This window comes from Aulostomus chinensis, chromosome 6 (genome assembly GCF_037954235.1).
Source record: "Aulostomus chinensis isolate RoL2024-O1b breed Wild chromosome 6, RoL_Achi_v1.0, whole genome shotgun sequence".
In the NCBI taxonomy this organism is placed as follows: domain Eukaryota; kingdom Metazoa; phylum Chordata; class Actinopteri; order Syngnathiformes; family Aulostomidae; genus Aulostomus; species Aulostomus chinensis.
Genome location: NC_141325.1, coordinates 16,049,443 through 16,074,849, shown reverse-complemented (window position 1 = coordinate 16,074,849; position 25,407 = coordinate 16,049,443). Strand labels below are relative to the sequence as shown.

General features: G+C 41.3%; 1 protein-coding gene across 4 annotated transcripts in view; it reads right to left on the bottom strand.

The window, feature by feature from the left end:
• Positions 1–25,407, bottom strand: part of scarf2 (scavenger receptor class F, member 2) — a 35,151-nt gene that overhangs the window by 7,873 nt on the left and 1,871 nt on the right. The window contains exons 2-12 of one of the 4 annotated variants that reach the window (XR_015116549.1): positions 24,209–24,267; positions 24,021–24,122; positions 22,206–22,725; positions 21,467–21,685; positions 21,111–21,239; positions 19,820–19,923; positions 18,530–18,644; positions 18,151–18,248; positions 10,192–10,347; positions 1,786–6,282; positions 1,270–1,696 (exon numbers count right to left, since the gene is read on the bottom strand). Coding sequence is in view for 2 of the 4 variants with exons in the window: in XM_086206796.1 (XP_086062922.1) it covers positions 5,057–6,282; positions 10,192–10,347; positions 18,151–18,248; positions 18,530–18,644; positions 19,820–19,923; positions 21,111–21,239; positions 21,467–21,685; positions 22,206–22,725; positions 24,021–24,122; positions 24,209–24,267 (2,728 nt within the window). In the remaining 2 variants the exon portion in view is untranslated. Of the gene's footprint in view, positions 1–1,269; positions 6,283–10,191; positions 10,348–18,150; positions 18,249–18,529; positions 18,645–19,819; positions 19,924–21,110; positions 21,240–21,466; positions 21,686–22,205; positions 22,726–24,020; positions 24,123–24,208; positions 24,268–25,407 lie in introns of those variants that run through there. The other 3 variants (XR_015116548.1, XM_086206796.1, XM_086206797.1) reach the window with 3 other exon arrangements.

The following is a 25,407-nucleotide window of genomic DNA, read 5'->3' as shown; positions in this document are numbered from 1 at the left end:
GGCCATATCTGATGCAATGATCCAGCCAGAGCGATGACAGCCTTTTAGGATTTTGTTCTGCAACACTTTCATGTCAGATAAATGTTTGAGAATCACACCCAAGCGACTTGAGGTTTATCAAAAAAACAACTTGAAAAGTTCATGAACACTGAAAGCATTTATGTTTTCTGAATAGAAGAAGGGATTTGCATTGAAAGATACTTTTTTCCCCTTCTTTCTATCATCCAGGACTTACACAGGCACTAAAAACTGCTCTTGACTCGGTCCACGGTAGAATTAATATTTTCAACCCCTTTCAAGTGGAACTCTACTCCGCTTCCTTTCTGCTTTGCATTGCAGAAAATATTTGTCTTTTTCCCCCTCACTCATAAATTTCTTTCTTCCTCTCCTTGCAGGGACTGAAATGGCTACCAGATGTGGTTCCAATCTGCTCCTGTTGCTATGGAAACCCAGGGACTTGAATAGGTTTTCCAGGGCTTTTGGCTGACTCATAGGGCTTGAGTTTTAAAGCTGTTTCTATAGACTTGGCACACTGGAGAGTGTCATAGCTCGATGTCATGTTTAGACTGGCAGACAACATGTCACTGAACCCCCTTCCCACACTCAAAACCCTGACTTTTCAACCACTCTACATTAGACTGTATAATCGCTCCTTTGTGTCCTTTTTTTCTTTTCTTTTTTTTGCAAAAAATGAATTTATGTTTCACACGTCAACTTTCAATACAAAGTTAATAAAACGAGCTACATATTACTTTTAGCTGACTGCAGAGAGGTTGTAAGAAGGCCAGCTTTTATAATCATACGCAGGCGTCTCCTAATCCAAAATAGGCTCCTAAAGGCTCCAAAATATACCAGCTAGTTGTAGACATTCTCAATCAAAACAGTTTTAACTGAAATGCTGTGCAACCGTGACACGCAAAGCACATTTCTAGGCTGTGACTTTTTTCCCTCAACCTGTCAAGGATGAAAAGCACGAACATGTGGTGTATCCTCAGCTGAGAATCTTCTCCATCTGCTCATCCTAAACTCACAGATGGAGGCAGTTGTGTCTACATCCTTTTTTCTTCCCGCCCTGAGTCACACTTTTGAGCCATTGTCTCTTGAAGAAAATAATATGTATTGCAGAAAGTGTGTCAGTTCCAGATAGAGCTGTGTAATTATGGAAGACTGATCTGGGGACATCAAGAATGTGGTCGTTGAAAATACCCCCCCCCCCCCCCAAAAAAAAAAAATCAGCAAACATACTTTCAAAGAGGAGCCATGCAGATGTTCTGCAGTCTGGAGAAAACACAAGCCACTACTTTATCAAACATGCATGCATTCACGAACAAATATGCTCGAAGAACACCATGTCAAAAGAATAAGGGTCTAAAACAAAGCTGCTTTGCCTTCTGGTTCCAATTACCTATCACATGATCTCTCCATCCATACTTATATCCATTCATGCATCCTTCCTCATGGCCTTCTGGCACAGTCCCGGGTATATCCCTCTTCTCCCCTCCAAACAGGACATATATGCAGCGCATGATTAACTCCTTAGCACAGAGTTTCCACTGTTTTTCCCCATGAAAGGAGCTCTTGTCCCTATTCACGACGCACCAAATGAACAGTCCCCTGGTTTCCTCTTGCTCTTTGAAGAGCCCCTGTGACCCAGCGACTCCTGAAGGACTCCTGCCACATCCCTGGAGCTCAGCGGCTTACAGGAAAGAGATCAGATATCAATCAGTATTTAAATGAATCTTTCTGGAGGATACCACTGGAGATTTATTAGTCAATATTTTTCACCTCATTGATGGTCTGAGTGTCGACTGGACCAATACGCTTGTAAGGAAAGGTCATGCCCCCAATGAGAAAAGAATAAGGCCACAGTAGATTAGAAACTGATGACTGGAAATTCCTTAAATGAGGACTAATTTAGATTTTTTTTTTTTTTTTTGGTTTCACTATAGCTACATGTTTTGCGTTTCTTTTATTCCAGAGAAGTAAATGAGGAAACCAATATTACCATACACAAATTGAAATCAAAGTCGATTAAAAACAAGGCACAAAAGACAAAAATATACCTTACAGTTGGTGACGGTGTTGCAGCATGTTCGGCCCTTTCAAAAAAAACAAACAAACAAACAAAAAAATGGCCTATATGAAAATAGGCAAAGGCCGGTAAGATAAATTGTCACTTACACAATATTATGGTTATATGTAATGGTATCAACAGTGGTATCATAGTAGTATTGTACAATCATTTCTGTATGAGTTGTTTTTATGGGAGGTAATAATAACAACTGAAGAGGGAACAAAGAGGTTACAGTTTTCCTGTGCAGCTATTAATGCCATATAATTACACTCTGCGTCAAGTGTTACACAAACAATAACATCAACAGAGACCAATTACAATGCCAATGTAAACTTTACAGGAAGAGAGTATGGAAGAGCCCAAAGTAAGCGACGTATTCAAAAACAAAATGAAGCAAATACAAAATGAAAGCCAGTTCATTGACATGAAGGAAACAGGAGGGAACTAAAAAGGTCATATAAGCACAGCTTACAAAGATAATAAAAAGTACACAACGTATACAAGTAGAAAATGCTGGGGGAAAAAAAATGCTTGTTGTACCTTGAAAAAAAACACATGAAGATTATTTCGTATTAGCTGTGAGTGTAAAATATTCTGTAGCCTGTAACATGCCAATAGCATGTGAATGACAAAAATAGTTATCCTCCAATTACTGAAAAAAACTTGAAATTGGATCAGTCCAGTTGAAGTACCTTTGATACCATCGTTTTTGATCTTTGATTTGCTAATTTAAGATAAACACCATTGACAAACATAGCTTGTTATGCTTAAACTGATCCACAGTCGAGGCACATTTGAAGACATCTCACACAAAAACTAGAAAATAGCGTCTTTAACGAAGAATAACTCTACTATGATCTTTAAGGGACACAAAATTGGACACATTTTCTAATAATACCCTGATTGCAGATACAAATTGATATCCATCCATCCATCCACTTTTATTCCTGTTAAGGGTCACGGGGGTCTGGAGCCTATCCCAGCGGCTACGGGCGAGAGGCGGGGTCACCCTGGACAGGTCACCAGTCCATCGCAGGGCCAACACATAGAGACAGACAACCATTCACACTCACAGTCACACCTACGGTCAATTTAGAGTATCAATCAGCCTCGTCCCCTCTTGATGTCTTTGGACTGTGGGAGGAAGCTGGAGTACCAGAGAGAACCCACACAGGTACAGAGAGAACATGCAGACTCCACACAGAAAGATCCTGTGCCCGAGCCGGGACTCGAACCTGGAACCTTCTTGCTGTGAGGCGACAGTGCTGACTACTGCACCACCGTGCTGCCCAAATTGACATCAGTGTCAGTTAACTTTAAATGTCTTTGAAAATTACCTAATCACATTCATTGCTCTGTATGGAGAACAGCAGAAAAGATCTGCATGCTTTTTGGAGGGAGTATTAGACATTATCCTGAGATATGTTTTCTGAATGACAGCACTGGTAAACGCTAAATGTTTTGCACAACAGAAATGGGAGAGTTTAAAGGGAATTATAAGCATGGTATAAAATCAGGACATATGATATTTTGTTTTTTGGTTTAGTGCTGATGCTAATGGAATAAAGCATGTGATAAGAGCTCATTCAAGGGATTTGGTGTTTACAGAGGTATAATAAAAAAAAAGTTTAAATCAGCCCTTCAATGAAAATCAAGACCTTGTTTGGCACTATCAGCAAAGGGAAAAGGGAGCTAAGTACTTAAATCCCTAAAAAGAAAAAAAAAAAGCCTTGAAATGAATGAAATGCAAAGAGGATAAAGGCTCATTTAAACTCAATGGGAAGGTATTGGCACAGCTAGAGCCTTCTGTTGTAGCTTATAGAAAGTCTAAAGTAAGCAGTACCAGCAGAGATCATGGTGTCTGTGACAAAAGAAGAAAAAAAGTGAAAATTTTGAGGAACATTTGCATGTTTTGGTATGAATCTATCAACACATTTTTCTGACTTTGCATGGGCACAGGAACAGAATGCTGCAACAAAAATGCTGGAAGGAGATTAGCTGGGAATGAAACGTCAGTTGGACGAAAGTGGAGAAAAACTTTGAACTGCCCTCTAGTGGATATACTGCAAACATCCATGTCAACTTAACAGATGCATGGAAATATGAGGACAGTGCTTGTTACATTGTTTATTTATGCACAAAAGCATAAATGAGCATCAAAAATTACGGTACTCACAAGAGTAGAAACATGTAGCAGATTTTTTTTTGTGTTATGTTGTATAACTTAATTGTTTTGAAGAAAAAAAACTTTTAAGACATGATTGAACAATCTGAAAATTGCCCTGATAAAAATGTTTATGTTGCTGAACAATCATTTTGTTGTACAACACATGAGTGTTGCTGATGATTGGCATTACAGTACCTCATGTACAAAGAATAGCCTTGACAAAGAGGATTATTATTTGCTCTTTTTTTAAACAAAGGTTTTGTTTTCAATTGAATTTTTCATCCTGGCCCACTGAAATATGTAGAAAAAAATGGCTTGCAATCCTTGGAGGATCTCATTTTAGCACATTTAGTACCTGTGGCGAGCTTAAAAAATAGTCATTTTCCTGAAACCTAGCATATCAAATTGGAACCTAAAAAGCAACCCATATATACATATAGTGGTTGACGTACTGCAGAGTATTACTATGAATTATTTCTGTGCGCCACTGTTGTCACAGTTGTGTCTGGCTTAGCCACAGGTTGTGGTGTGAGACTGATACATAATTGTTACACAAGGAAAAAAAAAAGAGAAGATTCTTGAAGTGTAATACAATGGTGTATAGAAGTCATATACTACAACTTACACAAGTGCACCCTCAGCTTAAAAGCATTTCTTTCTTTTGACTGGTCCTGGAGTCACAGCAAACAGAAAAAAAAATAAATTCCTTCATTGAAAAGCTATGTGGTTCACCTTCCGACAAGTCCATTTTTATCTCTTCCACATCCATCACAAACTTTGGCAATTTCTCAATAAAAAAACAAATAAAACCCCACTTATTTCACTATCTGTGGTGGCATGATGGCTGTCTTTTGCTGAGGCGTTTTAATTTCCGATGTATCCAAAGTACCCTCCTTGCCTTTCTTCCTTGGTGGCTTTTTAATGGGAGTCTTCTTTGGTGTAGACTCCTGTATTGGGTCTCCTGCTCTTGAGCCGTTCAAGTCCTGCTTCTCCGGGCTCTTGGCTTCAGGGGACCTGTGATCAGTGTTGACGGGCGCCACCATCTTCTGAAGGCTGTTCGAGGTGGGCAGCAGGGGCTTGGTGGAACCTTGCTGGTTTAAGCTAGTGGAGGGGGTCCTCTTGGCTTTCTGTGGAGGTGTGGGTTTCTCCCGGTTTCCTTTGGGTGTTGATAGACCATTGGTCTTTGTCAGGCCTGTTCCCTCATTCCTGTTGATACTTTGAGTTTTCTCCTTTAGCTGAGCAGCCAGGAGTGTGGCAGCCTCAGAGTTCATATGAGGATGCATGACCTTGGGGCTTTTAGGTGGCTCCTTGGGGGTCTCCTTTGTGGTGTCTGCACTCTTCTTCTCAGACGAGGAGCTGTGGAAGTTGCTAATCTTTCTGAGAGCATTCTGAACCACACCGTTAATGTGCTCCATGTGACTGGGACTGCTGTGCTCATCCCCAGACTTCTTGCCTCGCTGAGGTTTGTGCTTGCTGGGGGAGCTGCTGATATCTGCCTCCTTACCCTCCTGCTTCTTCTGCTGTTCCTTTAGTTTCTGACGCTCCTCACTCCTGCCTGATCCGTCACTGGAGCTCCTCTTTTTCTCCTTTGGAACTGCAAGTGCTTTCATTCCCCCTTGCCCCTGCTGCTCGGGCTGGGGAGACCCTGTAGTATTTCCGTGGATCCATGACACCTTAGGCTTGGTTGAAGGGTCCGGTGGGCGCGGTTTGGGCTTGCCAGGTGAAGGTGGTGGTTTTCCGTTGCGCTTGGCCTCAGAGGTAGGAGTACTCTCCCCATCCTTGCCACTGCTCTCATCCTCCTTGGACTGCTTAGAGAGCCGGGCAATGCGGGCGTAGAGGGTCGCAGTCGTGGACTCAGAACCACTGGTGGAGCTTTCACTGTCAGAGGATTTCAGCAGGGGCTGCTCGCTGCCTTCTGGTTTTGTGACGCTGGTGTCTTTCAGGGAGGTGTACTCCCCAGCGTCCTCGTCATTAGGGACAGCATCTGGCCTCTCTGTTGCTGGACTGGGGCTGTACTTCTCCTTGCTTTCATTCACAGATTCTGTGGGCCATTCAAAGGTATTAGTCAGGACTATTGATTCAACAGAAATTATTTCATAGTTCATCCAGTGCTATGCAGTTATATGAAATACAGAGTACTTGAATCTATAAAAGCTGCAAGGCCAATGTTTTCATTCATTGGAGAAGCAATTTCTGTAATTGTTATTGTAAATATAAATAAGTATTGTGTTTCCCTTATTCTTGTTTTTATTATGTTAACTTTTGTAGGTGACAGTTTCTTACCCAGTGCCTGTGCACACAGGGATTGAGGAGTGTTATCTATTTAAAATAACTGCTGTGAGAATTGTTAGAAATACCCCTGAAAGTTTAGAGAGACCAAGACTTATTTTTCAAGACTTAAGCCAACTACAGACCAATATCAAATCTTCCTTTTCTCTCCAAAATTCAGGAGAAAGCAGTTGCTAAACAGCTCTGTGACTTTCTCCACAACAACAGCCTATTGGAGGATTTCCAGTCAGGTTTCAGAGTTCATCATAGCACAGAAACAGCACTAGTCAAAGTTACCAATGACCTCCTACTAGCATCAGATGAGGGACTCGTCTCTGTGCTGGTCTTATTAGAACTCAGTGCAGCTTTTGATACCGTTGACCACCACATGAGAAAATGTCATTGGCATTAAAGGAACCACACTAAATTGGCTTGGGTCATATTTTCTAGGTCAATCTCAGTTCGTACTGACTAATAATAAACCCTCTGAAACCACTGCAGTCAGTTATGGTGTTCCACAAAGGTCTGTGCTTGGACCAGTCCTCTTCAGACTATACCTGCTTCCTCTAGGTCACATTATTAGGAAACAATCAAATAAATTTTCACTGTTATGCAGACGATACGCAGCTGTACTTATCAATGCATCCATATGAAACAAATCAGCTGACAAAACTGGAGGCCAGTCTAAAGGCAATAAAAACACGGATGACCCATAATTTACTTTTATTAAACTCTGACAAGTTATTGTGCTGGGCCCAAAAAAAACCTGAGAGACAATGAGACAGGTACCCTGGAAGGCATTACCTTGGCCCCCAGCACTACTGTAAGGAACCTAGTAGTTCTCTTTGATCAGGATCGGTCCTTTAACTCCCACATTGAGCAAATTTCTAGGACTGCTTTCTTTCATTTACCTTACATTGCTAAGATCAGGCACATCCTGTCTCAAAAAGATGCTGAAAAACTCCCAGAAAAAATGTCCCAGAAAAACAGGCTGGATTACTGCAATTCCTTCCTATCAGGCTGTACCAGTAGGTCCCTGAAGACTCTGCAGCTGGTCAAGAATGCTGCTGCTCACGTGTTGGCAAGAACTAGGAGAAGAGACCATGTCTCTCCTGTACTGGCTTCTCTGCATTGCCTCCCTGTCAAATTTAGAACAGAATTCAAAATTCTTCTTCTAACATACAAAGTCCTTAACAGTCAGACACCTTCATATTTGACAGAGCTCCTAGTCCCGAATTATCCAGCTACAACCCTTCACTCCCAGGATGCAGGGTTACTGGTGGTTCCTAGAGTTTCTAAAAGTAGACTGGGAGTCAGAGCCTTAAGCTATCAGGCTCCCCTCCCGTGGAACCGTCTCCCAGTTTCGGTCCAGGATGCAGACACCCTCTCTACCTTTAAGAGCAGACTTAAGACCTTCCTTCTTGATCAGGCTTATAGTTGGGACTGCTTAGGTTAGTCCTTAGATATGCTGCTATAGGCTTAGACTGCTGGGGGATCTCCCATGGTGCACTGGGCTTATCTCTCCTCCTCTCTTTCCTCTCTGTCCTCCTGTATGTGTTATATATAAATCATATTCATATGTGTCTCTACCTCGTCTTCTTTTCCGGAGCCTTCGGGCTCCCCGCATCCCAGATCCTGGGTGCTGCTGGAGGAGGCTACAGACCTGAAGAGGCTCAAGCTGCCACCCGTAGCCCCACCTGCTCCCGTCCCCATCTGTCCATCAGTCTCTTCCTTCCTCCCTGTCTTAATCTCTGTCCCTCTCTTTCCTTCTGCATATCTGTCTTCCTCCATTATCTGTCTTTGTCTCTGCCCCGCTCTCCTGCTCTCTTTCCCCCAACCGGTCAAAGCAGAAGGCTGTCCCCATTGAGCCTGGATCTGTTTGACATTCCTGCCAGTTAAAAGGAAGGTTTTCCTCGCTGCTGTTGCAGGATGTGCTTGCTGATGGAGAATTATTGGGTGTAAATTCATTGAAGGAGTGTGGTACTAGACCTGCTCTACCTGTAAAGTGTCATGAGATAACTTTGGTTGTGATTTGGCGCGATACAAATAAAATTGACTTGACTTGACTTAATTTATGCTTTCTGACACAACTGCATCTGAGAAAGTCAGACTCCTCTGCATATTTATATGTCTCTGAGCTAAGTTAGCTAATTTAGTTAGTTAGCTAGTTAGCTAGTTAGCTAACCAGCAAAAACTGGACTTTGGTGTGTCTTTGGCTGTTAACCACATGAGATACATGGAGCACAAGATTGGCTTTATGTCCGTCCCCCTGACGGATAATGTAAACCCATCAGTACTGTATACTTTCAGCGCCTCAGTTAACACCGTTATCACATGCTCCAGATACACCCACGTTTCAGTGTTCCAATGAAATTCCTCCCAGTGGCCCTCATTTATCAGTCAAGTGAATAAACTGTCACAGATCTGAATGTAGGAATCATTATTCAGTTGGACTTGTGTGATTTATCACCCCTGTTGTACCTCACCTCTCACTGCATATCATCATGTAAATATCACACTCCAGTACCTTGTGGTTCTGGAAGCCTAGCCCCTTGGGTTTATGCAGGAGAAGCATAATCTGGCTGAGAAGAGGGACTTCTTGGAACTGGAGACTGAAACCCTCATGTCACCGGATAAACTGAACCAACTAGTTTTATTTGACATGACTTAAGACTGATTTACAACCATTTCCTGTTGTATGTTCTTTTGCTAAAATGAGGGCTAATGTTATTTGCTGCTTTTCTATCATGTTGCACTCAGACATGCACCACGATAAACCAGTTAGACATTCTTAAAATGTTTCAGCGGGACATTAGGAATGTGCTAGCTGTCGTTTTTACACATAATTCAAGTATCTAAGAATAAGGGCTATTGTATGTTGAAAAGTGAAGTAAACCTGAAATTTGTTATTTAATGTATGATTTGGCTTCATAAATACCACATTAAGATTAACAGGATAACAAAATATGGTCATTAAAAAAGGTTCTAATAGATTTAAATTACAAAACACATAAATGAACAAGCAGGCAACAGAAATAGCAAGACAATATTACGCATTTCATTCTTTTTTTAATGCCCTAACACACTGGTTATTCCTTTACTCATTTGTGTAAACACATGTCTAACAGCTGGAACAGCTCCAATAGATATTATCAGCGCTCTAATTCTGATTCAAACTGTTTTCACAATGGAGAGACTAAGAAATGGACGAATCCACAGAGAAAGCACAGGAAATCCAACAATCAAACACACACAACAAAAATCCCCTAAAATAAAACCTAGCTTGCAATGTCTGACTTCCAGAATAGAAACTGTTGCAAAGGGTGTTTTCCGCCAAACATCAAGGAGTTAGTCACAGTTTGGATTTGTGCCATATGCTGACTTGACCGTACCATTTCCTGTTTATACTCTTCTTGATCTCAAAGCAGAACCTGAACCTAGATGGCACATGATGAGAGCCAATCGTCTCCATAATGAGATTTGCAAAAGTGGGTAAGTCATTGTACGGTCACAGTGGGGATTGTGACTTCTCCAGAAGCGTGTGCGTAGCAGCATATGTGTGTGTGTGTGTGTGTGTGTGTGTGTGTGTGTGTGTGTGTGTGTAAAAAAAAAAGACGAATGAAAGATTCTTGCGTGTCACTCAAGATAACTAAATTATTTATTTATTCATGCAATGACTCACCTTCATGGGGCACACAGTAAACTGGCCCCTCGTCTCCGCTCTCAAAGGAAGAGAAAGATTCCTGGGAAGACCAGGAGGAGGGAGAGGGCTGCTCGGCCACTGAGGGGGGCTCGATGAAGCTGCAGTTGAAGTTGTTCTCTGGATCGTGGTGGGCTACTGAGAACAGAAAACAAACGCAGAAGCCAAAAGGTCAGAGAGAGGGTATTATACCATGTTACAAGAACAACAGTCTGCTCTCACTCACTCTCCAATCTGCAGGAGAGTTGTAAAAAAAAAAAAAAGAAAAAAAAAGAAACAGGTTTCATTGGTTTTCCATGTGAGTTTACAAAGGCTGCAAGTTTCTAAGAGTGAATGTTGAGCTCTTTGGATGTAAACTATTTAGCATTTCTAGATTCTGATGGCAAATAGCAAGGAGATTCTCAAAAGGTGAAAATAATTTCGGAATTTACTCAGGAGACAACTTAACATCATTTTTGGTGCATCCCCTGATTTTTCAATAGAACTGGACGGTTCATGTGATGGAGAGCTACAAATATTTTTGAATTTGTGCTATATGAGCGATGAAAACATAGAAGCAGGTTTAAACAACCCAACAAGTTCATTACCAACTGATGTTCTGTATGTTAATTCATTCAAAAAAGGGAGGATAAAAGCAAAATGCTATCATATGATTGTGAAGCAGTCACCATATGGTGCAAGACAGTCTGTAATTTGAACAACAGCTTTAGAAATGGAGGATATCCGAAGAAGCGCTTGCTCCTTATCTCCTTTGGATGCGTTCAGTTTGCTCAGCTGATTCTCTTCCATGCACTCAATTGACAAATGTCATTCAAGGGACCTCATTTAAGCTGTTTACTCTTCTTGCTTCCTCTGCATGCCATCTTGCAGCCCACCTCCACCCCAACTCATTCTTTACACACTGTATCTGACTTAAATGTCACTACTGTTGTCTTTGCTGCCAACTCTGGACCCTACAGAGATATTTTCCCTGACTTTGGTTTTCCATGTATTCACATACTGTATCCTGGATGACATTAACTCGGCCTCCAGCACCACCGTAAGAATCTGGGAGTTATCTTTGATCAGGATTTGTTTTTAACTTCCAAATATAGCAAAGCTCCAGCACTGCCTTCTTTTATCTACATAACATAACTTGGATCAGACACATCCTGTCTCAAAAAAAGACGCAGAAAATCTAGTCCATGCATTTGATACTTCCAGGCTGGATTACTGCAGTTCCCTACTCTCAGGCTGCACCAACAAGTCTCTAAAAACTCTTCAGCTTCTCCAATATGCTGCTGCCTGTATATTACAGTATCAATAACTATTAGAAGACATCATGTCAGAACAGAATTCAAAAGTCTCCTTCTAAAAGCCCTCAACAATCAGGCACCTTCTTACCTGACAGAGCTCATGGTCTCCTACTATCCTGATACAATCCTTCACTCCAAGGATGCAGGGTTACTTGTCGTTCCTAATGAGAGCCAGAGCCTTCAGACATCAGGCTCCTCTCCTGTGGAACCGTCACCCAGTCTAAGTCTGGGATGCAGATAGCCTCTCTATTTTTAAGAGTAGATTTAAGACTGTCCTTTTTTAACAAAGGCTACAGTTGGGCTGACTTAGGCTAGCCCTTAGTTACGTTGCTGTAAGCCTGAATGCCTCTCTGCTCCTGTCTGTCCTCCTGTACTCATTCATACATGCATGTTACCAACTTGGCTTCTTCCCCAGAGTCTTTGTGCTGTGTCACCTCACAGATCCACCCTTCGTATTGGTATAAGCACGAGTAGTATTCATCTTAGTATTTTCAGTACTGTGTTAACATTAACATCAGGAATGTGTGTTTGTGTCAGTGCTACCATTTTCATGCTCATATTATACCAAAGGGGCAGCACTGTCGCCTCACAGCTAGAAGGTTCTGGGTTCAAGTCCTGCCTCGGGCACGGGATCTTTCCATGCGGAGTTTGCATGTTCTCCCTGTGCCTGCGTGGGTTCTTTAATTAATTAATTTAAAGTGTGTATTTTTAGACCTGCTCTAATTCTAAAGAGTCATGAGTTAAGTGTTTTTGAGATTTGGCGCTATATAAATAAAACTGACTTGATTTGACTTGCACATGGAACTGCAGGGGGCTGCCTGAAGTGTTACCTTGGAAAGATTCACAAGATTACACGACTAACAATCTAGTCAGGCTTGAAGTTGTGTGCTGGTGTTCTCACCAAAAGTGGTGTGTGAGGTGGTGGTTGAGGTGGTGATGACGCCCAGACTGATTCTTCAGAGGAGGTTAGTGTGAATGCTGCTATACTATCAGTTGTAACAGAACTAGAGACTTTCCTCTTGGAAAAAAAAGTGAAGTACACCACTAGAAGCTTTTTCGTGACTTTTTGAAATCTACCTACCAAGTACTTCTTCAGAGTGTCAGTCCTTTTTCAAATAGTTTCAATACTATTCGACTTCCCAGATATATATCTTCTCTACCAAACTATCTACAGTAGTAGGTCAGATTACCTTAACAAAGCTGTTCTGCCAAATCTAGGTTACTGAAATGACACTTAAGTTATAATTTTTGAAAAAGGGGTCCAGGCTGAACATGTCAGATGACATCTGGGCGGAGGCAACATATTTGCATATACAGAGCTACCCACTACCCATATTTAATGATATAAAGCTCAATAAAATCTGTATATCCATTTACAATGAAGTGATACTATATAGACTGAATCTCTGCAACACAATGGAAGTTAAAAGAAAGTAAATATATTTCAACATGAAATTTTTTTTTCATTTTCATACCAATTTCATGTCTTTGCTTTGAGATCAGAGCTCCAATAGTATTATGGACCAGAACCAGGAGTAATACTTTCTTTGTCTGTGTCTTTCTGGCTTTCTTTTACAGATAAAATAAAAATCACACTGTATTGTTGTCATAATTATTCATCGTATTTAGGTGCTACTGTACCTACGAATGAAGGATTCTTCTGCAAAAACAGATACAAGATATTCTTAAAATGGAAAAAACAAAAAAAAAGTGAAATCAAACTGTTATACACAGTTACTTGCCACTAACTATAGTGAATTTTATTTTTTGGTTCAAATTTTAATCCGTTTTAAGAATGGCTTCTGTCTGTTTAAATGGAGACTCAGTGGCTTCTTTCATGGTTCTCAAGTAAGTCCTCTCCTTGAATATGTAGGTCAAGTCTTGTTACTCTCACGCTATCAACCACTTTTTTTTTCCATCCTCCATCCTTCCATCCAGACACTGCAGCATTCTGCTGACCCAATCAGTCTCAGGACAGCTGCGGTTTCTGAGGAATGGTTGTGCTTGATCTTCCCATCTGGCGCGAATAGCTGAGTTTTGGTCTAAACTGTACTGGGCGTTAACGTGACATGACCAACCACATCAGATACCCCTGTTTATGCGGCCGATGACACATGGGTCCATCCGTTTGTTTAGTCCTCAGATAAACCATCCATGGAAGGAATCCCCTAACTGTGCCAGGACCCTGGCCTTGCTCCTTAGCTGTTCTTGTTTAAATGCAACCAAAAAAGATTAGGTACTTAAAGAGATCTGAGGCGAAAGTTTGCTGATGTGGTGCCCATTTTGGAAAATCATAAAATAAAGTATTGTTCACTCTGCATAAGCGGTGATATCCTAGGTCCCTGAGATTTTAAAAAAAAAAAAAAGATAATTGTAAACTAAACAATCTGGTGTTATTATTCTGTCGCAAACCAATCTGTGTACTCCCTGTTTTCCTGTGTCCTCCCTTATGCCTCACATCATGAGACTTTCAACTTCCAGTTTTTTGTTTTTTTTACACAACTACAATTTGAGCAAAGGCGTTTAAAATGCTTGCATGTTTGTAGAAAGTAGATTTTTAACTTTTTTTTTTTCCATACTGACTCTACTTTTTCCAAATTAGGGATTTGAAATGTTACAACCAATGCTACTCAGATGCAATATGTCTTTGATCATTTAGACTGTACGTTGTGGTCATGCACCAGTGGTATAAAGCACACTGAGGAAGAGATGACACAGTTACAAAATACAGAAGACTTAAAAGTCTAACGTGGTGGAACTAATCTGGTTGGATTAACTTTGTGTGTTAAATTAACTAGAGTAGGGGTTCTCAAACTGGTCGTAGGGACATAATTACTGTAGGTTGCCAAATGGATCTGTGACAAAAATAAAATAACGTTTTTTTTGACTGAAAACTGATACTTCTTTTTACTTTTTTACTTCATTTTTTTGTGATCGTGATATAATTTGTCTTTGCATTTATTCATTATAAATCTAGCAAAGGCCAATTTTAAAATATGAGCAAGGGGCTTAAGGAAGAATATGACATCATCAGACATGGGCCTGGTTCCAGATCAGTTCCAAAAATCAAATCAATTGTTCCTCCACCCAAAAATTGTATCCTCTTGCCAAATTTTATGAAAATTCATTTGCGTTTGGTTATCCTGGAAACAATCACATTAGATCCTCTTGCAGCTTGTTGAATAGAAATTAATAAAGCCTTTACAGTACATCTGGGGAATGGCTACCTTCTAATTAACACTTTGGTGCCAGAAATATAACACTGCTGAGTTGATGAAGGAGATTGTTTAATAACAAAAACTGGGGAAACCTGCAGAATATTTATAAAAAAAAGGGGGGGGGGGTGAATGATTACGCTCAAGTTCAATGAAAACAATGAAATATCAAGACTGGGGTTCATGATATGTGTGCGCTCTTGCCCTAGCGCAGGGTCTGTTGTGAGAGCAGCACTCGCATAGGCAGGGACTCAGAGGAACTGCGGAATGTCAAACAGCTTACCCATGCAGACATCAGTTAGTCAACAAGCAACATATGGACATTTAGCCACATTACTTGTGTGCATGCAGGGATGAACAACTGCTGCCCTTGAAAACTGCTCCCTCCAGACAGCGGGTCTAGTGGGGCGGATTGTTCTGCAGACTGGACGCCACTGTGATCCCTCTCTACATGGAGGCCAGCACACAACAGGACATTATTGACACATCCCAGCTGTAGAGCTGTACCACCACAGTTGCTCAGTGGGGGGGTGAGGGGGGGGGGGGACATTTAGGGACCTGGAGCAGCAGTAGGCTAGCAGCTAGAGAACTGGGCTGGAACAACAAGATGACTAGTTTAAATGCTTTGCTATGTGGAAAAGTTGGGCATAGAATGGGAATATGACTTGCTAAAATAAATGAAATTCAGTATTTTTAGACTGAAATAGCATTTGGGTTGCATGTGTTCTTGAAAAAAATGAAGTCAGGAGGATGACATCAAACGAGGCCTCTTGGCTGCTTGGGGACTGAACAGTTTAGAAAAACCTAAGCAGTTTTATTTTGGATGCAATTAAAACGATTCTTCAGCCAAAAAAATGTGTATGCTGCCTTCCATTACTGACAAAAAGATGCTGGCAAAGGTTTTTTTTGTTGGTTTTTTTCCCCTCCTGCACCATTTCTTTGTGACTCCAGAATGTGTAAAGAGTTAGCCACACATCTATAGTTTGAAGCTAATGGCGACTGCTTATCTCTTATTCTCAATTTATCTCAACTCTTATGCATCCAGCTGTGGATATTCGTAAATACTTCAAAGTAAAGCAACACTTTTTGGGTGAAGAATCTCTTTAAAAGAGAATTTACACCCTAAAAGTGTTTCCTTCCCGTTTTATGAGGCAAACACCTCCATGAATGTGGAGCAGAGTTTTGCTACACATCTGCAATTCCAACCAAGTTTCCCCGGATGAGAAAAGTTGTTTTTTTTTTGTTTTTTTTTTTAAGTAGGTGGTGCTGCTCTTAGCACTTATCCATGGGGAAACATTTGGACACAGAGGATGCGAGGAATGCTGGACAGACGTGGATCTGAATAGGGTGTGGAGTAAATATGCTCAGAATGGAATGCCAAAATACAAGCAAACACAGCTTTACTTGTGCCAAAAGGGGAATAGGTGACAAAGTGTTCTCTCAAAGCTAAGTGTGACAACAGAAGAGTAAATGTTGTCTTCCTCCATGACTTCCCCCTGTTCCTTTTTCTTTCTATCTTGCCACATCTGTTGCCACTGACCCTGGTGTGGATAAATCACAGTTCTGACACGGGCTGGGGTAAATTTGACCACTTCCTGTTTCCAGCCCCATCGGGCCCCCTCTGGAATGTGTGTGTGCAGGACTGTGTAGCCTCAGTCAGAGTTAGTTTCTAAATGTTGGCAGACCACACTTCTGTGGGTAGCCAAACAGAAAGCAGAGTGGCAAAATTTTGGAAAGAACAAACCAGGAAGGACAAGAGGAACATTTTAATAGCTTCACTGGGTTTTTGAACTCCGTTCTTCATATTTCATTGGCGCATCATATTCTGTCGTTTGTTCATGAAATCTTTTTTTTTTTCCTTTAAAAAGGAATGTGACAAAACATCCAACTCTAGTTTACATTCTTGGACAAGTTGACCTCATAACAAGCAAGTATATTAATGTGCAACACTTCGATAACAAAGGCCGCACTGTCTGAGTGTTTTAAGCGAGGGCTTAATGGAGACAGATTCTAGCTTAAATAATCAGCTGGATAAGTGAGGAAGCACATGCTGCTGGAGGAAAAGAAACCAGGTCATCATGTTTTAACTCCTTCCGCACTACACTGACTTCCACTGAGCCTTTCGAAGGAATCACATTACAGCAGATGCTGACGTCAAGCTAAGTCTGAAACTCTGAACCTTTTTCCTTTCATAGAGTCAATCAGTTATTCAGTGTACATGAAAAACTGAGGTTACAGAACCCCATAGATTATTAAAGTAATTAAGTCACAATTACAAGAAATGTACGAAAGCAGCATCCTCCCTTTGAGAACAACTGATTTAAAGTGTTCATCAAGGAGAAAAAGCAAAACATCACCTGATTCCCCTTCTCCAAAGTCCCAGATAAAGTGTTAGTTTTTGAATGCCTATAGAATCATGATTATATCTGATATCTGGTCATGAGACACAGTTTCGTCAAGGTAACTTATCGCTGTTCTGTATAATGTTACCAAAGACACAAAATGATCTGTACTAAAACATTTACCAATTTCTAACTGTGGCAACATGCAGAAAATAACAATAATAAATACATGCAGTATATGTGATACTGAGCTATCTCTCTTAACACATGAGCTTTAGTTTGCCTAATCTTATAATTAATAAATTGAAAGTATAAGAAATTCTGTTTATAAGTGCTGCAAGAACAGTATTTATATATAGTGTTCTCTTTTGTAAGTGTATTGTCCCAGTAAGGACATAAAAACTATCTGCTTAGACAGCTGAATCGTTCGAGAAAATCAGGTATTGTGAGTATATCCAAACTGTCCCTCAACAAACACAACCCTGCTGAACTGCTGGTCTATAACAAAAAATAGACTGGGGTCACAGACAGAGCTGTCACAGACCACGAGACCCCCGCATGGAGCTGCAGCGTTCACCCAAACAGTGTGGCCTTTGATGCTACGTCTCTCAGCACCCCCCAACAACCATGGGTCTTCTTTTAATAACACAGTCTCCGCCTCAGCCCAAGAAAAATCTTCTTGAAGAAAACGATGGAAAGGAGTAAAGAAAATGGGAAGAAAAATGCCCCAGTTTAGGCTTGTAATAATATGAACACATGGCATTTCTGGGTGCCAAGAATAATAAGGGGCTCTAAAACCAGTGCATTCCTTTAAAATGAAACCCCATACTCGCCTGGCAGCCACTGTACACTTTGCAGCCTTCATCATCTTGGAGGCAGATTAAGAAAACAACAAAGCAAAATGTTCACACTGCCATTGTCTGCGGTGTGTTTTCAGCTGAAGATGTTCAATTGACACTATATTTGTCGAGGCATGCTCTAATCGGCGACCATTTTAACAGACAGCGAAGCACCAGAAACTACAATTACATGAAATATGGCAACTTCTGGCAGCGCTGCGTGGGATATGAGAGAGAGTTTGGAGCTTACCAACTACTTTAGGCAGTTTCTGTCGCCTCAGTGGAATACGAGGAAGTTTAGTGCTGATTCGGCTGAATCTTCCACACAGGATCCGCTTTGCTTTTTGGCTGTTGGTAGATTTGTCTTGGTTAGAATTGAAACAGGATGATGCCATGGAAATTCAAATGAATCATTCAAAAAGAGGGATTATTAAAGTTGGCCCTGAGCCTCTTTTTCTAGGGCTCAGAGGCTACTCACATTGTTGCTCGCACTACATGAAAGTACTTAAATTATAATATGCGTTTAATACTTTTAAAAAGGAAACATTTTCCGAATAATCCATTCTATTTACATAACTGGAGGTAGCAACTGGAGCTGGCACTACGGTGAAGACACCTCTGTCACTCACTTGTGGTCGTCTTTGTGTCGACAGAGGCAGCAGCAGCACAGCAGCGAGAGCAGGACAATCAGTAAGAAGGAGACCAGGGTTCCAGCCGCGATCACGCCCATCCGCTGGTTGGGCTCTGAAAAACGAGATGCAGGGAATTCTGGGTGTGCCACAATGGCGCAGTAAAGCTCTGCCTGCCAGTTTCAACAAATCATCCTCTCCGTCATCACCAACATTAAAGACCTCAGCACCGAGTAAAATATTATGATTGATTAACTCCATTCAAGCGACGGCAGTAGTGGGTTTAGATTACCGTACAGTTTCACTAACAGGATAGTTCAATTTGTTAACAAAGGCAGAGCATGCATAAAAATAGATTTGTAAAGAACAGCTTGAAACATGAAGCATCAGAGTAAAGTTCACCATAAATAATTCACTATTCATCTTCACAAGCTCATTTACCCTCTCAGTGCTAATTTTCTGCAAGTAACTTCCTCCCGTATATGCGTATCACACCATAATTCATCGGTGATATATGAACACCCCTCCCTCCTCAACCGGGATGCACTCCAAAGATAATAAGTGCTGTATTGCATAATGATATTAGGTGTTTCCAAGGAAGGATGCTCTCTGTGGGGAAGCAAACCATCCATTAACAGATAAACAGCAGCATCACATAACACTGAGATGGATAGTTGTATGTGGCGTGTTTTCTTTGGTCTGTATATAATGGTTTGAGGGGGATATGATGGGAACGTGTGAAAGTAACAAGGTATATCACTATCAGCTTGCTGATCCTTCACGCTGCAGGAATCTCAGTGAGTATAATACAACAATATTCTCTGCTTCCATCAATTCTTATTACACTGCTCTCTGTGTCTCCTCCAACTTCTCCTTTCCTCTTCCCCTCTCGCCATCCCCTTCTTTATTTCTTCTTCCTTCCTCTTGCTCTCTCTGACTGGACAGGAATAGAGCCAACAAACACAGCACACCAGGACACCAGTCTGGGTCTGGAAAAGCTATCAAGGCCTTGCTACATAAACTCTGCCACTACACACATACCCAAATAGATGTGTTTGCTGGTACTCGGTATGTACAGCCAACTATCAAACACGTAATACCCAAGCAGCACAGTTTGGAGCTTTATGGACAAAGAGCTCAGAGAGTTATAAGTCTTTCTGCGCATGCTTTGTGTTTATTTTGGAAAATACTAACTTCTGACTTACTGCTGTTTGCAGAAAAGCCTTTAAATAACATTGTAAACACAAAGAATGTGGTTGTTTTGTAAAAGAAAAAAAAAAGTGGTCTTACGAAGATAGCAGGCGCCAGACACAGGATCACAGTTCTTGTCATGACAAGAGCAGGTCTGGTTGCAGTTCACTCCAAACTGTCCAGGTTGACAGGTCATATTGCAGCTTGAATATAGAAAGAGGACATCTGTTAAGGCATCAGCTGTTCGTTCCATTTCACATAAAAGTAAAGAAATAATTCCCCGTGTTTTTGTTTTTTGTAACAGTGTTTGTATTCCGATTCATGCATGTATAATAAGACCTCGATATGTCTGCTGAAGCTCGTTATACATGGAAATTACACCATGTAGTTACAATTATAGTGTCCATCACATGATACATGATGAGGCCCCAAAAGACATTATCAGATTGTTAGCGGGAGAGAAACTCACTTCTGATCCAGTAATATTTTGAAAAATCTAGATGAGCTAAATCATTTTATCTCCGTTCAAGTTAACAGAATTTAAAGTGATAATTTTCGCCCACCCATGTCACTTTTTTGTGACACCAGAATCCAGGCAGAGCCAGCAGCGTATAATTAGCTTGAAGTTAATTGCGACCCTCTCAAAAACTGCTAACAGCACAATTATCCAAAATTAACATTTTATAACTTGTCCTCCTCTGCTCTCATCCACTGCGAGCAACAAACGTGACCGGCCACCAGATTCAGTTGACCAACTCACTCACGCTTCACAGTAGTGATGGACCCAAAGTGTTAGACATATAGCAGTTTTTTGATAATATTGGCTCAAATCGAAGTGTTTGTGGATTACTGAGCATACGTGGACAAAGGAGACATGGATTATTCCGACCAATTCGCTAGAGAGCTTTTAAACTGACGTTTTTGGACATTTTTGCTAATGTTAGTAGGTTGAGAGAGTCGCCAGTAGCTTCAAGATCAATATATGAGGCTGGGTTTTTCTGCACACTGCAGTTACAAAAGGTGGTACAGCAGTATAAATAACTTCCTCCTGAGCTGAGGACACATATTTGTCACTACTTGAAGTTTAATAGTACAGCATTTAGTTTTTAGGTGAAGTATTGCTCTATCCATCTGTACAACCCGAGTACAAACACTAGCATTGCTTTCATACCTGAACACCAAACTTTTTTGCTTTATGCACCATTGACCAGCTTTCATAGGAAGGAATCAAGCCCCATCTCAGACACTGTGATCAGTTTTCTTTATATATCCTCTATTCCCGGACGAGTTGAAAATATGCTTATAACACAACTTTGTGAGACATAAACATATGAGGCTACCGAGGGCATAAAAATGCTTGTTTGGAGTAATGAGGTGTCTTATGACTTACTAGGTTCCATAAAATCCATGGTCACACAGGCACTCTCCGGTGACAACATCACAAATGCCATTGAAACAGTGACTGCAGTTGTTCTCACAATTCTCACCATACGTGCCATTGGGGCAGCGCACCTCACACCTATCACACACAGAAGGAATGCCATGATTACTGTCATTATCAAGCTTAGCAGTATGAGTAACAGACATTGTCACAGTTTGTGAAAAGAGTATTACAACAGCTACTACTTATAGTTGCAACCATTATTTAAAGAGTTGGAATGATAAAGCATCACTTATGGTGTGACTGAAGAACAACATGTTGTGCTTTTTTGGTATGTTCTTGCATGTTCCGAGTTGTTTTCTTACCTGTCCCCAATCCAGCCGGGGTTACAATGTGAGCACTTGCCATGGATCGGGTCGCAGTGGTGACCATCTTTACAGGTGGGACACACTTCCTGGCAATTATCACCGAAGAAGCCCTTAGAGCAGAGTTGATCACACCTGGTCCCATTCCAGCCTCGATCGCATGTAATGCAACGTCCCTCAGTCACCTTACAGGGCTGCTGGCCCTTGCAGTGCCCACACCTGGCAACATTCAAGGAGCACAAAAAAGTCAATTACATTTATTTTGTTTACATAGAAATTACTCAGTTCTATCTAATCGCACATACACAGTTTAAGACCTGACACATGATGTTAAGATTTATACTCTGATTTGTTGTTCTGATTGACATAATGTACGCAACATTCTGTTCTAACGGTGTTCTTTTACATTTAAAGCAACTGACATGTGTGAGAACTGCACAGTTCATAGAAGGTAAATCACTTAACTTAAATCGCTTTTACATGTTGGCTCATGGTTATGGGATAATGTGAACACCAATTCCCAAATCTCACTTTACTAATGCTCCATTGAGTAGCATGTACAGATATTTTAAGATCTATAAGCAGCAACATATATCAAATCTTATTTCCTATCAAAACCACAAAACTGCACCATAATACCCTCAAGGCAAAAGAATCGAACTTTAGGCGTCTGTAAAAATGCATGTTTCTTTTGTTTCTGAAAATGGTACATTTGATTCTGCCAAGTTCGGTTCCCCACCTGTTCCTGCAGTTCTGACCATAGAAACCGGCGGGACATGGTTCCCTGCAAAACTTCCCACGGAACCCTGGTGTACAGGTGCATGAGCCATCCGCCTGGTTGCACTTGCCGTGGATGCACTGGCAGTGTCGATCACACCTTGGGCCCCACAGCCTCTCCCGGCACTGACAACGTCCCGTGAACTGGTCGCATGGTGAATTGTTACAGTTACACTGGATCGCACAGTTCCTCCCAGTCCAGCCAGGGTTGCACTGACAGCGTCCTGTCATTGCGTCACACACTGAGTTGATGCTGCAGTAGCAGTTATTATTGCATTGAGGACCCCAGACACCGGGGTGACACGTGCAACTGCCCGTCTCTTGGTCGCATTTGCCCTTTTGGCATAAACATGCATTCTCACAGTTAGGTCCCCAACGATTGTGATTACAGGTGCACTTTCCTGTCAAGTCATCACACTGGCCATTGGGGTAACAATTACATTTCCCCTTGCAGTCAGGACCCCAAAACTGGGAAGGGCATTCTGTTTAAAGACAAACAGAAATCAGTAAAATATTGTTAAAAACCTGCAGTACTGTGCACTGTATTCTTACAAAAAATAATAAATGTACACTCCCAGTCAAAAGTTTGGACACAACTTCTCCTTTAATGTTTTTTTTTTGGTATTTTTACTACTTTCAATATTGTAGATACATTCTGAAGACATCAAGTATATGAAGCAAGATATATGGAATTATGTACCAAAGAAGAAAGTTAAATAACTGTAAATATGTTTTACATTTTAGATTCCTCCACCCTCAGTGAGCTTCATGATGTCATCACCTGAAATGGTTTTCCCTTCACAGGTTTGCCTTTTCAGGGTTCATGAGGACGTCCCAGGAAAGGAAGACCAAGAGTCTCCTCTGCTGCTGAGGATAAGTTCATCTGAGTCACCAGCCTCAGAAATCACAAGTTAACAGCACCTCAGATTAGAGCCTGGATAAATGCCACTCAGAGTTCTGGTAGCAGTCACACCTCTACATCAACTGTTCAGAGGAGACTGCGCCAATCAGGCCTTAGTGGTCGAATAGCTGCTAAGAAACCACTACTAAGGAAAAGTAACAAGCAGAAGAGATTTGTTTGGGCCAAGAAACACAAGGAATGGACATCAGACTGGTGGAAGTCTGAAAAATTTGAGATCTTTGGCTCCACCCGCCGTGTCTTTGTGTGACACAGAAAAGGTGATCGTATGGTCTCTCCATGCATGGTTCCCACCATGAAGCATGGAGGAGGAGGGGTGTTGGTGTGGGGGTGCTTTGCTGTTGGGAATCTATTCAAAACTGAACTGATTTGACCAAGAAGGAGAGTGATGGAGAGCAGATGACCTGGCCTCCACAGTCACCTGACCTAAACCCAATCCAGATGGTTTGGGATGAGATGAACCACAGCATGAAGGCAAAACGGGCCAATAAACGCTCACCATCTCTGGGGACTCCTTCAAGACTGTTGGACCATTTCAGGTGACGACCTCATGAAGGTCATCAAGAGAATGACAAGAGTGAGCAAAGCAGTAACCAAAGCAAAGGGTGGCTGTTTTGAAGAATCTAAAATTATAACATTTTTTGAGTTCTTTCACACTTTTTTGTTCATTCATAGTTTTGATGCCTTCAGTGAGAATCTACAATGTAAATAGTCATGAAAATAAAGAAAACCATTAAATGAGGAGTCCAAATTTTTGACTGTTAGTGTATAATGAGTGGTAGATCTTGATATTGACTATATGAACGATGTTCCAGTCATTTGGCCTTAAAAAAATTAAGCTACAAAGAAGTTCCTTACTTGTGTCACAGCTCGCTCCAAAGTATCCATGGCGACAGCGGCATTCATTAGGCCTGACACACACCTCATTTTCCTTGCAGGTGAAGTTGCCTTCACAGAGAGCTTGGGTGAACAAGAGGACACAACATTATTATTCTGGTTTGTACTGAATGACTGTTAAGGATGAATGTATGGAACTCAGAACATACGTGTCAGGCACTCATCCCCTAGCTGTCCCCATCCACTGCAGCACACCACTCCTGATGATCTGGAAAAGACGTTGCGAAATTGAAAATGAGAGGGGAAAGAAAAAGTTACATTTGAGTAAAACACAAAAAGCTGCAGCATCCACACCCGATGCTTTGACTTCAGCCACATCAGTGAAATTGGTGAGATGAAACACCGCAAATGAATGCTGAGCATTGTAACTATGATGCAGATGTTTAACACATGGTTGTATAATTATCTGAATTAGGGGGCATTAACATCCAACAGTACACCCAAAAAAAAAAAAAAAAATCCCCACTCCCTGAAATTGCTCAATTTATCAGCTTCTTAAGTCTTTATGAGCTTTTGGGGAAAAAAAAAAAAGAAAAGAAAGAATATTCAGGGACAACGCTGCACAGCCAAGTTTTAGGCCTGTCAGGGAAGGACGGATTTGTCTCCTCTTCCTCCCACGCCTGTGACCTTTATGCAGCCCCTGCAACACGTCAGCTTCCCCCAGAGTGTTTGAAGATGGCAGTTTGCTCTCAGTCAGTGAGCAGGGAGCAGCACTGTTTTTTATCCTGCCAAAAAGGCGCGTGGTAAAGATCACCAGTCTAACCTCTGTTCACTTGCTATGAAAGGAGGATAAGTCTTTATCACTTTCTAGTGTGGTACTGGATTTAACTTTTTGCATCTGTGCTGCTTCGAATTTTGACAAACTCCAGTGAACATGTATGGAGTTGACCCTTGTTGACATTTTAAGACACAGCCGGTTCATGTCAGCACACAAGAGGAAAGATTGCATTCACTGTTTTGTAGAATTATTTCAGAAGCAGCTGCATTCCTGTTTACCTTCCTTAGGTGCACAAAGAGTGTGAAAGCTGCCCTTGCCAATGGCATCAATGGCTGCTTTTGCACTTTTCAAAAACACTCCTCTAAATGTATCCTTGCTGGAATAATCAGCGAGGCCCATGATTTTTTATTTTTTTTTCCTGACAGGATTTGCTGCTATAGAACAGCGGGTATTGAAGGCATCATCAAGTATTTCATTTTAGCTGTTGATTTTAGAGAGTGAGTACATGTACAGGATATGCTGACTAGTGATGATAAATGCTTCCTTCTATTCAAGCGATTCAAGTCGGGAAAAAATGTAATGAGATAAATGAGTGGTAACTGCACTGCAACGATTGTTGGATCAAGGGCA